General features: G+C 33.7%; 2 protein-coding genes across 2 annotated transcripts; one reads left to right on the top strand and one right to left on the bottom strand.

Moving 5' to 3' along the window:
- Positions 1–343: 343 nt before the first annotated feature.
- Positions 344–7887, top strand: LOC115959875 (E3 ubiquitin-protein ligase XBAT33). Its single transcript, XM_031078515.1, has 10 exons — positions 344–975; positions 1072–1131; positions 1531–1602; positions 1821–2005; positions 2365–2525; positions 2604–2662; positions 2755–2801; positions 2889–3032; positions 3979–4070; positions 6884–7887. Exons 1-10 carry the CDS (start codon positions 799–801, stop codon positions 7423–7425), a joined length of 1539 nt encoding a protein of 512 aa, XP_030934375.1. The 5' UTR covers positions 344–798; the 3' UTR covers positions 7426–7887.
- Positions 7888–10436: 2549 nt separating this feature from the next.
- Positions 10437–11394, bottom strand: LOC115958941 (CEN-like protein 1). The gene is made up of 4 exons (XM_031077216.1): positions 11194–11394; positions 11005–11066; positions 10869–10909; positions 10437–10654 (listed from the first exon to the last, which is right to left on the bottom strand). Exons 1-4 carry the CDS (start codon positions 11392–11394, stop codon positions 10437–10439), a joined length of 522 nt encoding a protein of 173 aa, XP_030933076.1.
- Positions 11395–17653: the final 6259 nt, after the last annotated feature.

The following is a 17653-nucleotide window of genomic DNA, read 5'->3' as shown; positions in this document are numbered from 1 at the left end:
CATTCAAATCCATTAAGATCATGACAGGTCTCATAGCAGTTGATATAATATATTTTAATTAGTGTATAATAAAAATAACTCAGTTATTTATGTGAGGACACAGAAAAGAATAAAAATGTACACATCTCCACCCTTTACTCCTTTTTTTATTTTTGGAAAATGTTAAAATCATAAACTATTTTATAAATTTCTATAAGGTTACCGGTAAATAAAAATGCAATGTTAATAGTAAATCCAAATCAAAACCAATAAAAAATTATCATATCAACCGTTTATAAAAATATAGCAAAATAATATGTGCATACAACATTGTACATTGCTCATTTTTACTTTTGGCCTTCATTTATGCTTCTCTCATCTTTTACTACTTTCCTTGTTTGCCACCACCTTTCCCTTTCTTTGTGTTTGCCTCAAACACCACAACAACTACTACAGCAGAGATCCCAAAAGCACTGTAAACACAAATTGCAAAAACTCTCACATACAGATTTTGAGAGAGAGAGAGAGAGAGAGAGGACTTTCCACGTCATCATCTCTAGCCTCTCATCCTGGACAGGCTCCGAAATCAATGATTCAATAACCTGTGTTTTTTTTTTTTTGGGTTGCTTTTGTATTTTCCTATCTTATTATTAATCATTATTGTTTAATAATATTGTCTTTGAATTTGTTGTACGACAGTTGACCTAATATATATTGCTTCCCATACAAACACTCAAAAACACAGACACAAAATCAAAGAGCAAGAGAGACAGAGAGAGAGAGAGCAAGAGAGAGAGAGAGAGAGAGAGAGGGAGGGCAATGGGCAATTCATTTGGGTGTTCAGCTTCAGGTGAGAGGCTAGTATCAGCAGCAAGAGATGGCGATTTGATCGAGGCCAAAATGCTATTGGATTGTAACCCATGTCTCGCTAAGTACTCCACCTTTGGTGGCCTTAATTCCCCTCTTCATTTCGCTGCTGCTAAGGGCCACAACGAGGTCCTTTTTCTCTCTATTTACCCCTTTTTTTTATACCTCACTTGTCGTTTTTTTCTTTATCATTATCTTAATTTGTGTTCTTTTGGGTGTGTTTAGATTGTGGTGTTGTTGCTTGAGAATGGAGCTGATGTGAATTCAAGGAATTACTGTGGCCAGGTACGAGATTTCCTTGTTTTCTCATCTGGGTTTTCTTTATTTTTGCTGTTTGTTGTGTTTTAGATACTATTTCATTTGGCATTTTCGGGTTTGGGTGTTGATTTTGAGCTCAGTTTGGGACATGGGTGTGGATTTTTTCTTTCCTTAATTAGGATTAGATAACATTGTTTGTGTCCAAGCAAACGCTGCTATTTTAAAGCTAGCTTGAGTTGAGTATGCTTTTTAATAAGCAACATGTTAATGGATCTGTGTTCAATTTGATTGATAATGGGTGGGTCTTGCTATGAAATGCTTGCTTCTTGATCAATTAAGCACAAAATTGTAGAAACCCCTTTAATCTAAACTAAGATGACCACTGATTTTGTTGATGTGATTCTTTATATGCATTTGAATTTGAAGACGGCGTTGATGCAAGCGTGTAGATATGGGCACTGGGAAGTTGTGCAGACTCTTCTTCTCTTCAGATGCAATGTGAGTTCTACTTTTATGTACTTATTTTTGTATCTTCAACTTTCTTTTGTGATTTCAAAATTATTCTTTTTCATTAATCTCCTAGTATAGTCCTAAGCTTCATGGTCGGATTTGAATGGTTTTATCCTTGAAATGTTTTTCTTTTCTTCTTATATTTGAAGGCATTTTTCTAGGGTGACTTGAATATGACCTGTTTTTCTTTTATGTACTTATTACAGGTTACAAGGGCAGATTATCTCAGTGGGAGGACAGCTCTCCATTTTGCGGCTGTAAGTGGGCACGCAAGATGTATTAGACTCGTTGTGGCTGACTTTGTTCCAAGTGCTCCTTATGATGCCATACATGCACAGACAGATGGTGATGGGGGTGATGGCACAAATGTAAAGAACAAATATGACCAAAGGTGTGGGGCTTGAACTGATAAATTAAATATGTAGATATTGACGGTGTTCAAACTTGCAAATGGTGATAAAATGGGTTCATACTGTTCGTAAATATTTAGAATGTTTAAATGCTTTGTTAGCAATAGAAGGCTATCCTTTAAATAATCAGAACATTAATGAAAAATGGCCTGATAGTCTGGCTTAAATTTTTGTTAGAAGAATTATAACATGGACATTTTGAAATTCACATTTTCTTTTTCTCATTGGACAAGCCATCACCAGATATATTTTTTTTCCCTGATAGGGTGATTATAGATGTTACAAAGTCATTCCATCTGTACCTTTTATTTTGCTATTTATTTATTTTCTTCCAGTGCAGTGCGCTGTCCAAGTTTGTCAATAAGGCAGCTGATGCTGGTATTACTGCTCTTCACATGGCTGCATTGAATGGGTATTTTGATTGTGTACAACTCCTACTTGACCTTCATGCAAATGTTTCAGCCGTGACATTTCATTATGGAACGTCCATGGATTTGATAGGTATGCTCTGTGCATATGTTTGGTATATTCATGCCTCTTGATCATGCATCAAACTAAAGTAGAAGTACATCTTTGCAGGAGCTGGAAGCACTCCATTACACTATGCTGCTTGTGGGGGTAATTTGAAATGTTGTCAGGCAAGTTATACTTATATGGGCCTTCATGGTTTTTAAACATATATGTGATCTCTTTTTAATTTGAAATGATGTTCTTTCTTCTTCTTCTTCAGATCCTCCTTGCTAGAGGTGGCTGTAGGATGAACTTGAACTGCAATGGGTAAAATATTTGAGTTGGGTTCTGGTGTTCACTCTTGCTATTAGTTACTATACGACATGAATGAAGGAAAATTTTCTATTCTTTCAGGTGGCTTCCTGTTGATGTTGCTAGGATGTGGGGGCGTCATTGGCTTGAACCACTGCTAGCACCCAATTCTGACTTGATAGTACCAACATTCCCTTCTTCTAATTACCTATCCTTGCCTCTTTTGAGTGTACTTAACATAGCAAGGTAATATTACAATAACTATGCCTACAGATGCATCTTATGACTTTGAAAGAAGTGTTTTGTTATATTTTGTTTAAAGGAGTCATTTTTTTTTATAAATAAGTAATAAGATTTTATTTAAATGAATTACATACTTTATGCACACAAGATGTGTAGATAACATACTGGTGAAAATCGCATAATCAAATAATTACATACAAAAGATAAGGGAATCAAGAATATTTAAGATGGAGTTCATGCCGCTTGTGCCTATTGTTTAGGTCATATGATGGTAGGTAGTCATCATGGTTAACTTCTTTTAGAGGATTTTGCTGATATTTAAGGATTTGAGTTTCTTCAAAAGAAATGCTTCTCCTTGTGATGAATTAAAGACTTTCTCCCCGGTGAGGTTTGACACTCTTACTGGTTTCTGCCACTAGGTGGAATCTTGTTCTTTTTTTCTTTTTTTTCTGGTAATGTGTTTGCTAGGCTAGCAGAGATGTTACTAGACTTTGAATCGTGGAAGACTGCAAAACCATGTGGTTTCCTTTGTTAGCAGATATGAATTACATTGTCTGCTAGCAGCACTAAATGCATGTTGTTTTTGCAGTTTAATCGAAGCTAGGAATTCTCCCTCTCCCTGCTCAAGTTGTTTACAGTTTTTTATATAAAGAAATAGAAAGAAAAAGGTCAAGGAAGCTTAACTTAGTTCAAGTCCATAAATTGGCTTACTTAAGCTTATAATCTCTAACATGTGCTTATACTTTCTTTTAGAAAATTGGTTTTCCTTTTTTGTATCTCTTTTTGGAGATCAGGAGAGGGATTAATGATCTAGATTCTAGACCATGTCTGTTCTTTCATATACATACTTGACAAAGCAGGCTGCTCTGTGTAGACCCTGATATTGCAATGGTGTAAAACTTATTTAATAATAATAAAACTAAGATGATCCTTGTGAAATCCTCTGCAGAGAGTGTGGATTGCAGTCTTCAACAACCTCCTCTGATGACACTGATGTCTGTGCCGTCTGCTTGGAGAGAGCTTGTTCTGTAGCTGCTGAAGGTCTGTTTCCTTTCTTTTGCAGTCTTCCATGCGTGTGTGTGGATAAGTAGATATTTTTATATCTCCAGTCTTCCTTTTTTTTCCTTTTGTTTTCCTGATACTGTTATATGATTCGTTCTTCTTCTTTTGATTAATTTGTAGCCAGAAGATAATTAAGGTTATAAAGTTAAAATTTTAGTAGCCATTGATCTAAGCATCCTTTTGTTAAGAATTTTAGAGGTTTCACCCTGGTCTTTTTGGTTCTTTTGCTTGGAGTCAAAGCCCTCTGTGGTTACTTTGAGGATAAATTATGATGGATAAGGATAGGGATTTAGAATAATGTTATCACTACTATTTCTTTAGATACCATGGTGAATTTTAGGGATTTTTTTAGCTAACCTTGACTAGCTGATTGTTACTAATTGATTGACTTAATGGTTTCTCATTCATGGATGAGTTCGTAATATAGAGATCAATATGAAAGTCCGTTAGACATCAATACAGGTAGACAATGCATGAGTTTGGAATATACAGAACACAATGTGAACTACATATGAGTAGGCACTGGCATTCATTGTTGTATTTTATACTGTAAACCTGAACTCATCAAGAGAGCTGTATATATGCAGCTTGAGTTTTTATGGTGGTAATTTGTAAATCTTATTGATAAGCTATACATGTTCAAAATAGTGAAGCAAACAGTAGCTTCAGTTTACTAGTCATAGAACTTGAGTCACTGCACCGATGTATTGGGGTTTAAATCTGATTACGTAAGATCTCACAAATGATACGACTTTAGATGGATGATGTAATTGAAAAAAAAAAAATGCTGTTAAAATAAATATAGTTGAGACATAGGTGTTGAGATTGGTAGGGGAAGCAAATGAACTAAAAACAGAGCAGATTTTTCTTCTTCTTCACTCCAGCACTACAGTAAAGTTTCTATACACAGGAGTTCGTCCAATAGAAATAGGAAGCTTACATATGGATAACTTTCAGCCACACAACTAAACACAACATTACAAAGTTAACTAACATATTGAGTTAACAAAAGGCATATAACTAAATTAAACATGACAGAATACTCTGCATTTACAGAACATAAACCTCAACACACCCACATACAAGCCCCAAGTGACAATATGTGGAAAAAGACGAGGCAGAGTTATCTAGAGAATTCTGGGATATGGATTTCACCCTTTTTGGAATCCAATGGGTGATGCCAAGAAGGGTATTTGATTTACTACATTGTTGGCAAGGTCACTTTGGGCGGCATCAGAGTATTGAAATCAGGAAGGCTACCTTGCTTGATGTGGTGTATTCGGATCAGAAGAAATGCAAGAAGCTTTGAAGGGTGTGAATGGAGCTTATTGGAACTAAAAGGACTATTTATGAAGTCCCTCCTAGAATGGATGACAGCTTCTGGGATGTTTTCCTCTAGTTTATCCAACCTTATTGATTTTTGCAACTTGAGATCTTAGCTTGTTGAGTTGATAGTATACTGCCAGTGCACTTTTTGAATTTCTTAATAAAATTTTTTATTACCTATAAAAAAAAGAGTTGTCTAAGTTAGTTCAGTCATGTAACAAAAGATTTGTAAGTGGACCTATGAGAAGGGTTAGTTGAGTTGTTCAAGGAGCATAAGGGAAAAGGGTGGGAAAAACGATGTGGTTGAAGCAGCAAGAACTTGTCAAAGGAGATGGCCAGAGAAAAATGGTTCATTAGCTGACACCCATTAGTTGGGACTACAGACCCATGGCTTAGTTGAGTATACATGGTTTTAGATGCTTAATGTTAGAACTGTGCGTGAAGTACCCTTGACTGTGTTCTGATGGAACCACACTTTTTATGTTGCACCAGACTAGAGTTGGATGGTAGAAAAGGTTCAAACAATTACTGTAGTTCTTAAAATACATTCACCAACGAGCTTTTCTTGAATTTGCTTAGTTTTTTTAGCAGAAAAATCATAAAATAATACCAACTTACTGCTGCCATCAATGTGAGCATTTTCTGATTGAAACTGTCACACTGGCCTACAACTGTTTTGACATGGTTGACTTCCCATTGTAATGTTCTTGAAGTTGTTAATTCTTTGTACTTATATGCTTGCTTGAATCAACCGGGGTACATATTTGAGGGATCTTGTTGTGTGATGCTTGCTGCCTCCTAGGTCCATGTGGTTTTTCTTACTCTCATCAAATAAATAACTTCCATTTGTCATTTCCTTTAATGTGAAAGCTAGACTTGTCATTATCCTTTCATCTGTTTTTGAGGTTTGGGTGATGGGAAGGAGGAACAACCGAGATTTAATCAACCATGCAGTTGTATAACTTCCATTGTTGTTCCCTTTGATGTGAAAGCTAGACTTGTTGTTATCCTTTCCTCTGTTTTTGAGGTTTGGGTGATGGGAAGGAGGAACAACTGAGATTCAATTAACCGCATGCAGTTGTAAAATTCTTTTTTTTTTTTTTAAGTGAGAGAGAGAATGGAGGAAGGGAGGATGGGGTTGCCTTTTACTCTTGGCCACCAAAGTGAGCATGAAGCTATCAATTCCTATGAAAAGCTTATGGCCACATTGGTCAGTGTACCTTCTCCTGCCATCAGCATCATTCATGGTTGAGAGAAGTGCTAAGTAAATTTTCCTCTATATATGATCATCTGAAACTGTTTTATGATTAATTGTTGAAACATTGAAAATTTACTGTATAGTTTTTTCATCCATAAAGTCATTACTAAACAACATGCGCATAACATTTTTCTATTTTTGGTGGGTAATTCTTCCAATTACTTGGTGAAACACTTCCACTTATCTATTGATGTATTTGTGATTTCAGGGTGTGGGCATGAGCTTTGCGTAAAATGTGCTCTCTATCTTTGTTCAACAAGCAACATTCCTTCTGAATTGGTGGGCCCACCTGGGTCCATTCCATGCCCTCTATGTAGACATGGAATTATCTCTTTTGTCAAATTGCCTGGTTCTCTGTCCAAAGAAAATAAGATACATATCTCCCTTGGACTTTGTACCCCATGCATGCTTCACCCTCGTGATCCTGACCATCAATCTCCTGCTCATACACCAGAGATCCGAAAGAATCGTGTGGCTTCTGTTTCTTCAGAACTATTCTGTCCAGTCACTTGTAGCCCATTTCCTTCTGTTGCCATGCCTTTGTGCACCTGCAATGATGGTCCATGCCCATCATTTGAACCTCGGGAGGTAGAAACGCAAGATGAATCACCTCAACGCTCACAATCAACATCAGTGGATCATGAGAAGATGGAAGGGCCAAGACTGGAGAGAACCAGTTGTTCAAGCATGTTTTGGGGCAGAAGAAGCTGCAGCAGAGAGCATCAATGCAACTCTGAAATAAATGCTTGACAACATTAGTGGATGGTCTATTCTTCTGTCCACCTGGATAGATATTTTATTAATAGCAGTGCAGTCCAGGGTTGTGTCTGATCTCAACTGTCACAAAAATGAATACACACAAATCCATGTTAGCTTCTGGTATTTGTTTGGCGGCTACATGGCGACAGATATGGGTCTTGCATCATCGGTATTTGCTTGGCGGCTACATGGCGACAGATATGGGTCTTGCATCATCGTATTTTGATGGCATTCTGGATTGTTTTTTAAGATATTTAGAGAGAGGGTTGTAAAATTTTTAATGTTGGGATTGTAATTGATTGTAAGTGAATGTCAAAAGGGAACAGGAATATTTTCTTTCCAAAAAAAAATTTACCACGGATCTTGTATGCTAATGATCCTAAATATAGAGTTTTGTAGAATATTCTTGTCATACTTTCGATTCTGTTAAGCAAGAAAATAAGTTGCGTTGCCTGTCTGGATTAGGCTCCTTTGGGGTCAAATTATAGGGCATGTTTCTGGTTTAAAATCCAGTGAAGTGCACATAATAAGTAGCCCAACGTTCTGGAAAAATTGTTGTTTTTTAGATTGTTACAGATTTATTTACTGTCATCTAGAATGTAAGAAGGAACACGCTCTAATTTTACGTTTTTATGGTAGAAATAGGTGCTTTGTCCTTGTTAAACTGTCTGATTTTTTTTTTTTTTTTTTTTTATGATTCTATAAATGAATCATGGCTTCTTTAGCCAGAAGGAAGTACTAAACAGAATGTTCTCTCAGCAACGGTGAGGAATCTATGAAGCACCAATTTTTGAAATGTCTCTGGGCGGTGCTACTGTGGTCCCTAGCTCTATGACCATTCATTTGCAACTGTGGTCCCTAGCTTTAAGAAAATCAATGTCTATGACCATTCATTTGCAACTCTGGTCAAGATCCTCATTGACCCAAAGAAGGCCTTAGGCATTATAGATGAGCTAGTGAACAATTTCCAAATTTATGTTTCAACCTTATGTGCCAGCTCAACTGGCCTGTACTTCGCTTATAAGTTTTATGTGGAGGGTGAGGTTGTGGGTTCAAAAATCATTAGATGCGCATAAAAATCAATTATGGATGATTAGGAGCTCAATTAGAAAGGGAGTTAAGAACCCAAGTGGCTAGGCCTTTCAAAGATCATAAGATAGCATGGAACGAATTGGGTTTCAAAAGAAGCAACCGAAATGGTTGCTGTCCCTAGCAGCCTAGGTGAAATGCAATTTCGATGCAAACTACTGTGAAGATAAGGTCGTAGTGAGCAATAATGCTTTGCTTTTGTAATTGGATTAGGCCAGTTATCCAAGCGCTAGGAGGAGATGGGCCTAGACCCTTCCATTCTTTTGTTAGGCTGGTTTAGTCTATAAGATTTTCAATTATTCAAGCCCCAAAAAAAAAGTTTATGAATTAGATAATAATTTTTATCACAGACTTATTGAAGTAATATGTAATGATAAAACTAAGAAATTCTCATCTTTCTTCTCACACACCCAGAAAAAAAATAAAATAAAAAAAAAATAAAAAAAACCTAATCCTCATCTCAAGGATCATATTATGGAAATACCCAAGTCTCATACTTACAAATGTATTAATTATCTTGACAACAAATCATACTCATTAATAGCTCGCTACGAATGCAAGCTACAAATTAATTGTCTATATGTATATTTGATATAATTAATAGTCTGTTATTGACTGATCAAACAAATAGGAAATAGATTTGTTTTAAATATTTTGCTCACCTCCAATTTAACGGTGGCAATTGGCAAATAATGCAAGCTTTCCTTTATAATATGCGAGGAATAATTCTAAAAACTTTATTATAATAACCTTTGTGATAGACGAGTGATAATCACCATCAGGCAATTCACCTTCATGTCAAAGAAAAGTAATGATTTTTCATGGTAAAAAACTAGAGTCAAAAGAAAAACAAAGTAGAGGAGAAATAATATTCTAATTGCAAAATAGGTGGCACCTTACCCATAAGGGTGACACGTTTTAGGCATTCACCAAAAAATAGGAGGACCCATCACAATCTAGGAACACATCCCATTGCTAATTGCTTCTTCACCTACGCACTAGCTGGGAACACATGGCTAGCTCTGATGATACATTCAATCTTATCATCAACTAGATCCTTAAAGAAACCTAAAAAGTTGTAGGACCCAGAAACTTCTGAAACCTAGCAGTAAAACTGAACAAGTCCAAAACAACAGTTTTCCTGTCCAACTGAGAGAACACCTAGGACACCAAGGACCAATAATAAGACTTTTTTTTTTTTGGTTTTTTTTTTTAAAATTTTATTTTTATATACTTCAAAACTTCATTGTTAATTAAGGATACTTTAAACTAATTACAATTTTTTTTATTTGTCAAAGTGACACATATTAATGAAAAATTCTGGTTACATACAAGTTCACATCTAAATTCACAACATATTTAATTGCTAACTTATGATTAGTATATTCAAATTTACTTTTTTATCGAGTATTTGTTATAGTCCCATATATAGGTATTGTGTTCCAATTAGAAGTTAATACTTAAACATGATATGAAAATGAGCATAGATTTGAAAGTGTCTCTAAATGGACCATAGTTTAATTGGTGCTAATAAATATCTACCGATAATAAATTCATATAAAAATGAAGTTTTTTCAATCAAAATTTGTTATGTTAGCATGTATCCCTATCACAATCAATAATAGACAAAAATTGCGAATAAGACGTGGGGTTTTTTTTTTGATAATCAAGATGTGGGTATATAAAAACTATGAAAATGATAACTTTTATCAAATACAGTACCTATGTTTTTCGGAATGCAAATACAATACATCTTAAACCAAAAAAGAAGAAGAAGGGAGGAGCACCAATACCTACCAAATTTACACCATAGTCTGATAACCTAATAATACACCCATACTGATAAAATGAAATAAAAAACAACCTTTTATTTTCTCCCATTGATTATGGTCAGTCTATTCCTTTTCCTTGAATCATCGTCTTCTTGCAGCAGTTTCTCTCTGTGCATTGAAGTACACTGCAGCCACTGGCAGTCCCAAACCATTCTCTGCTGAGAATCTTCTTGTGTTGAAATAGTCTCTTGTAGTTGGAGGCGTCACTGTTTTTCTTCCTGTCTGCTTGAACAAGATGAACACGTACCTATGGATGCCAACCACCGGTTTGGGAGTCTCATAGCTCACAATCTCTTTCCCTGTTTAAACAATAAACCAATAAAGTGAAAGTCATTAATTTTTAAGCAATAACCCTTCAACAATCGATGACACAAACCTTTTTTTTTTAATAGTATTAGATTTTACTACAATTACTTATATAACTTATTGTATTTAGAGTAATATCACTTATTGACACATTTTAAGTATACAGTAATGACAACACGCAATGTGTTTAGTAATATATAAACTCACCAAAGGAAGCATCAGTTGTACCAGGAATATCTGTGACCATCCTGATCAAAGATATATCTGAAGTCAAAAATTTTGCGAAAAGTCTTGAATGCAATGTGTACAAAAAGAAAAAAAGCTAGAGCTTGATGATACAAACCAGTGGAGGTGTTCTCTTAAAGATGGATCACTAGGACTTGGAGCATCTGGGTCTGTCATAATCTTCAAGAAAAAAAAAGTTCACACAGTATTTGTAGCATTAGTTATACGTAATAGCTGAAAAATATATTGTAATACAACATGATTAATGACCAAGTTATATTTATCTTCAAGAATAAAAAAAACTCACCAGTGTATAAGCAGTCCTCATGTCATCCCCACCAATCTCTACGCGTGGTTTAGAAATAATGACAGAAGGCTTGAACTCGTGGCCATTGGCAACTTGCTTGTTAGAGTTGTAAATTACATTCAGTCTAATACTTGGAGTGAAAATGTCTACCACCTCTCCCACTACTCTCCCCACACTGAGTGTTTCTATGAGCCTCGACATTAGGAAAAAAAAATGGCTAACTTAGGGAGAGAGTGAAGTACTTTGTGTTAATGTTGGTGCAATGGAAGTGTGGTTATGAGGGGGTGTTTTTATAGGCACAATGAGGAAAGAGACTTCAATAGCATGGATTAGAGGCTTAAAAGAATCTATAAAATTTTTATAAAAAAAAAAAAATATATATCCATAAATTAAAGGGTTTTTGTCTATGTGTGTATTATGTATACAGAAAGGACATGTGTTGTATGCAAATTTAAATGTCTATTTTCAAGAATGTGGAAAGATGCCACTATAGAGGTTATAATTTGCTGGGTTTGTTCTAAGATATCCCTCTGAAAACATTTTGTGTAGCTGAATTCAACATGTCTTTGGCTTATTGGTTGTGGTGGGAATAGAGAATATATATATACAACTTTTTCCCCACTATAGTTCAAAAAACACCTTTTTCCCCACTATAATATCATATCTTTGGGCAAATCGGAATTCGGCTTTTTAAGGTGCTTTCTCTATATGCACATACTTTCTCATATTAAAAAAAGGCTAACAATGCATCCACATAAAATAAATAAATAAATAAAAAGGCAAACAAATATCTTCTCAATAAGGGAACGTCTTTTTAATTAAATGGAGGACAAGGTGCTTGTTATCTACTTATATTACTTGTGTTTGGCTCTAAATGGGATGGGACAACATAAATTAAAAACCCTAGAATAATGTTTCTTTCGTAAATAACTATAGATATTTTCCCCTTTCTTCGGGACAGATTGCTGCAAGAGTACTCATTTTTTTCTGTCCAATAAAAGTATTTGGGTTTAACTTACTTCTTGTACTTTTTAAATTAGATATGTCATTTTGTTTTAAATATACAATGACAAGTGGAAGCGGATTTCAATCTCCACATTTTATTTAGTTAATATGTGATGTGACAGTCTCTCCTTAAAACAAAATGAGATTCATTTTTAAAAAGTACTAGAAATAAGCCAAACCCAAAGTATATATGGTTATGATTATTCAACTTTTGAAGTTAACTACCCCCTCCCCCCAAGAGTAGTTATTAACATAACCGACTCGACTAGGTAACCCATGTAACTCGGATGGGTTTTATCACCCGGTTAAGTTTACAAAATTTGTGAAATTACATCTATAAATCCACTTATTGACTTTTGCGCTGTTTAATGTGTTATAATATAGTAACTTAAAGAAGAGAGAACCTATTTTTTATATTTAAAAAAAGCACTTATTTGTCCATTTGCCTATCTCCAAGACTCTCATCCTATTAGAAGACTACTTTATTATTGTGAAACCTTAATTTTAATTTATAATGGCCAGTTTAATTTAGGCAAATGCCTTTTTAAAAAATATTTACGTTATGATTTCTCAAATTTATTTATTTTGAAAAAAATTATTTGACTATATGATTTGACCGATGACCCATTAGCTAAACTAATGATGCAATAATTTGGCTCATAGACTGGATTAAATGTCCGGCTGGATTTAATAACTATGGCCTCAATCAAATAAAAATCCCTAGTGGTATTGCTATGTGAGTAATTAGCATATCATGCATCTAAAGTTTAAACACTCTAAACCACTTAATCTACGGAGACTACAACCACTTGGCAACCCTTAAGATCCAACAAGCACTGAACCTATATGTTAATTAATATGGTATAGTTATTCGATGACAATAGACTTTATCGATTGAGCTAACTCCTTTGAATTACCGGCCCATCAAAAAAAAAAAAAAAACTCCTTTGATATATAAATATATATATATATATATATATTAATGATTGCTTTTAAAATGTACATTATATATTAGTTCCACGGTTGGACTCTATTTAAGTTTAACATGTATTATATTATTTACTTGTTCATATATGTGAACACATGGCCAAAATGGGGGAAAAATTTGCAACCTAGATATATAAAGTTTGGCTCATAATTTTTTTCTTTTTCATTTTGTACATTTAGAATGTAATATAGGCCATTCCTATTATTAAAAAAAATATATAATAGGCCATCGTGGAAATATTCTTATATGCCTTATAGTATTTGATTAATTTCTTAGATGGAAAATCTAGGACTTTTTTAGTGTAATATAACTTTTACATTTAAAATTTTATTTTACATTGATCTTAGCATTATAAATTCTTTCATGCAGATGCCTTGAGGGTTATGTGGTAAGACCTTACTAATAGTATTTCTCTTTTCTTTTTCCCTTTTATTTTTATTTTATTTTATTATTATTTTTTTTTGAGAAGATAATACTAATGGCTGATTCAACATATTCTTCGATTTCTTCTAAGAATAATACACGTTTAACTTCAATAAATAACATTGGAGTGAATTTTTCAGTTGCGCAATCAACTAAGGAAGCATTTGGTTCAAAGTAAACAGAATTTATTTCTAAGAAAAGAAAAGGCATAGCCCACTAATTGAAGCAGTACGTCGACTTAAGTTCATTCAACATATTCTTCTTTCCTTTTGCTTAAATTTCTTCATGCCTTTATAATTTCAAGTAACCAACTTTGGCGTGGCTTTCTGAATTGGGTAATTGCTATAAGAATTCAGTACTCCAAGGTAATGACAGTACTGATTCCCATCATTATTAAAAAAAAAATGGTTATCCTGTGCATCCTCTTCTTCTTTGTACATATCCCAAGCCTTGCCCATAGATTAGGGTTCCTATAACTAACCCGTATGTTCCTAATAACTAGTTCATATTATTGAAACTCTTCTTCTTTGTACATATATCCCAAACCTTGACAATAGATTAGGGTTCCTAACTTCCTAATAACTAGCTAATTCTTTTTTTTTCTTTTTTTCTTTTTATAGGAACTAGTTCATATTGAAAATATTGAAAGTGTAGTTATGAGTATAAAAGTCACAAGATATATTGAGATTAATAAAAAAAATTGATAATATGTAGCTACATTACATTTAGAAAAGAAAATATTGTTTGTCTTTCCCTTGGTCAGTAAAACCATATATTTAAATTTAATTGAAAAATATAATGTATTGCACAATTTTTGACTTAAATGTTATATAACATTGTATCAAAAAAATGTTATATAACATGTACAACAAAGTCTTTACTGTCTTTACTAATACTCCCCAATTACACGTGTAAGTGATATACGACGGTCATCATCTCCATTGTTTTGGAACATGTCATTGCCATATAGAATGAAGTTGACAAGATTCCCAAAAAACAAAAAAGAAAAAGGGTGACAAGATTTAATGACAAAGAAAGCTAGGAAGAAAAGATAAAATCATAAAGTACCATCCCCCACCCCGCCTAAAATTCAGAGTAATTAACTTGATTGAAATGAAATATACATGTTGCCCTATTAAATTAAGAGTAATTTTTTAGGGACACACAAGTTTTATAATTTTTTTTTTTTATAAATATTAAATGTTACAATTAAGTTGTAATTGAAATTACATTATTTTCACAATCCCAATTCTAAGCCAACAATTATTTGAAAGTAATTGAAAATTTGAAATTACATTACTTTTATAAATGCTAATGTTACAAAATATAATTAATTTTTTATTAAAAAAAAAGCAAATAAAAACAAAAACAAACAAAACAAAAAAGCATGTAAAAACCAAAAGGAATTTAGAGAAGGTGCAGACTCTAGTCCGGAGGTCTAGTGGATGAATGGAATAAAGCTTTCGATGGATGACACGTGTTTGAGTGAAATTACATTACTCTCACAATCCCAATTCTAAGCCAACAATTATTTGAAAGTAATTGAAATTACATTGCTTTTATAAATGTTAATGTTACAAAATATAATAAATTTTGTTGTTAAAAAATCAAAAACAAACAAAATAAAACAAAAAAAAAGCATGTAAAAAGCAAAAGGAATTTAGAGAAGGTGCAGACTCTCTAGTCTGGAGGTCTAGTGGATGAATGGTGATAAGGATAAAAGAGATTGATCACAAAAGATAAGCCGACGGTTTATAGGTGATGGGATCTACTGAGTCGTCAGCCCCTATTTAATGACTGACGACGGGCGAGAGTTGTAGGGAGAGGCACCAAAGGCATCCAAAGGCTGACGGGATCATAAAGCTGAAGGGATTCTGAAGTTGACGGGATGAAGACTGAAGGCATAATGTAAGCTAACGACACTAGTCAAAAAATGCTTGCTAACCACGTTTGCGTGTATAAGGAAATGACTTGTCCTCCACGTTTTGAGAAACCTAAGAGGGATTCCTATATGGAAAAGATCCCGCAAAATACGCTCAAGAAGACTCTTATAAGGAAAAGACTTTTACTCCAAGGAAAAGGGGTCAACCCCTACTACTATAAAAACCCAAGCACGCTCATGAACCAAGGTACGCATAATTTACCCTCTCTAACACTCTAGAGTTGTGAGAATAGTTCTGACTTGACCTTCGGAGGGTATTTGGCCAGCATCACACTGGTGCTCTCTGCCAGGTCCTTTCTTTTTGCTGTGCAGGTACTGTTTGGAGCGCGCGAGGACCGTGTGGCTTACTGGTGATATTTTCGACATCATCAAATGGAATAAAGCTTTCGAAGGATGACACGTATTTGAGTGAAATTACATTACTCTCACAATCCCAATTCTAAGCCAACAAGGCAACAATTATTTGAAAGTAATTGAAATTACATTGCTTTTATAAATGTTAATGTTACAAAATATAATAAATTTTGATGTTAAAAAATCAAAAACAAACAAAATAAAACAAAAAAGCATGTAAAAACCAAAAGAAATTTAGAGAAGGAGCAGACTCTGGTCCGGAGGTCTAGTGGATGAATGGAATAAAGCTTTCAATGGATAACAAGTATTTGAGTGAAATTAAATTACTCTCACAATCCCAATTCTAAGCCAACAATTATTTGAAAGTAATTGAAATTATATTGCTTTTATAAATGTTAATGTTACAAAATATAATAAATTTTGTTGTTAAAAAATCGAAAACAAACAAAATAAAACAAAAAAGCAAATAAAAACCAAAAAGAATTTAGAGAAGGTGAAGACTTTAGTTCAGAGGTCTACAGTAAATGAATAGAATAAAGCTTTCGATGGATTGACACATATTTGAGTAAAATTACTTTACTTTCACAATCCCAATTCTAAGCTAACAATTATTTGAAAGCAATTGAAATTACATTGCTTTTATAAATGTTAATGTTACAAAATATAATAAATTTTGTTGTTAAAAAAAAAAAAAAAACAAAACAAAACAAAAAAGCATGTAAAAACCAAAAAGAATTTAGAAAAAGTGCTGACTCTAATTCAGAAGTCTACAATGGATAAATGGAATAAAAATTTCGATGGATGAATGGAATAAAAGTTTCGAGACACTAATTTGAGTGAGAATGAAAGAATAGTATTATGTCTGCCAAAACTTCAAATTAAATCATTATTTACGTTGTCAAACACTCAAACGTCCAAAAAAAGCTCTTTCCCTTATTCCTTTACACTGACATAGCTCTCACTTCTCTTTCGAGTAATTCTTAGGTACTTTCAAAGTACGGAGAATGGTACTCTCTTCTTTCACATTTGTGATAAGGTCCACTCATTAAATTCATGACGAGATCTACCATAAATATAAGAAGTAGGAGTACCATTTCACCGTATACCGGAACTTCCTAAAAAAATTTCTTTCCTTTCCTTAATCATCAACATAAATTAAGGGTAAAAATATCTACTTTTTTGGTCTTTTGAACATTGACACGTCTCCCGCACTTACAAGAATCTCTCAATCTTTCTCGATCAAATTAGCCACGTGTCTTTTTGTTGGGTATATGATGTGATTTCCTATAGTATGGCATTTTTATTAAAGGGTAAATAAGAGGATTCCACACTCAAATCATGTCATTAGTTGTGATGCATTTCACAAGCGAAACTTTTTTTTTTTTTTTTGGGAGAGATTTTCAAAGGCGTTGCTCTTGATGATAATTCTTTATTATCAGACCAAAATACCAATCAGTTTTTAGTATAAGTGAGGATTAAACCCAGATTTATTATTCAACCATTAGAGTCTTTACCAATTGAGTTAACTAAAACCCATCACAAGTGAAACTATATTGTCATTAGTTGTGTTGCATTTCACAAGTGAAACTATATAAAAATAAGGCTAAAATACAAATGGTACCCATTAAGTTTGACTAAAATTAATTCCAATTGTTTAACTTTACTTTAAGTTTTAAATTTATTCAATTCAAAGAATAAGTGTAACACCTAAGGTCTAAGTTTATAATTGGGGTTCTTCTTATTATTTC

Source organism: Quercus lobata, chromosome 9 (assembly GCF_001633185.2).
Source record: "Quercus lobata isolate SW786 chromosome 9, ValleyOak3.0 Primary Assembly, whole genome shotgun sequence".
NCBI classification, from domain to species: domain Eukaryota; kingdom Viridiplantae; phylum Streptophyta; class Magnoliopsida; order Fagales; family Fagaceae; genus Quercus; species Quercus lobata.
Note: the sequence above shows the minus strand (reverse complement) of the source record. Positions and strands in the feature narration are given on the sequence as shown.

Bases quoted from the DNA above. Each gene is read 5' to 3' on its own strand.
- LOC115959875 (XM_031078515.1), top strand. From the start codon at position 799: ATGGGCAATTCATTTGGGTGTTCAGCTTCAGGTGAGAGGCTAGTATCA. The intron at 1,603-1,820 runs GTGAGTTCTACT...TACTTATTACAG, and splicing joins TTCTTCTCTTCAGATGCAAT to GTTACAAGGGCAGATTATCT. The intron at 2,526-2,603 runs GTATGCTCTGTG...ACATCTTTGCAG, and splicing joins AACGTCCATGGATTTGATAG to GAGCTGGAAGCACTCCATTA.
- LOC115958941 (XM_031077216.1), bottom strand. From the start codon at position 11,394: ATGTCGAGGCTCATAGAAACACTCAGTGTGGGGAGAGTAGTGGGAGAG. The intron at 11,067-11,193 runs GTGAGTTTTTTT...TTTTTCTTGAAG, and splicing joins TGAGGACTGCTTATACACTG to ATTATGACAGACCCAGATGC. The intron at 10,655-10,868 runs GTGAGTTTATAT...TTGTTTAAACAG, and splicing joins TACAACTGATGCTTCCTTTG to GGAAAGAGATTGTGAGCTAT.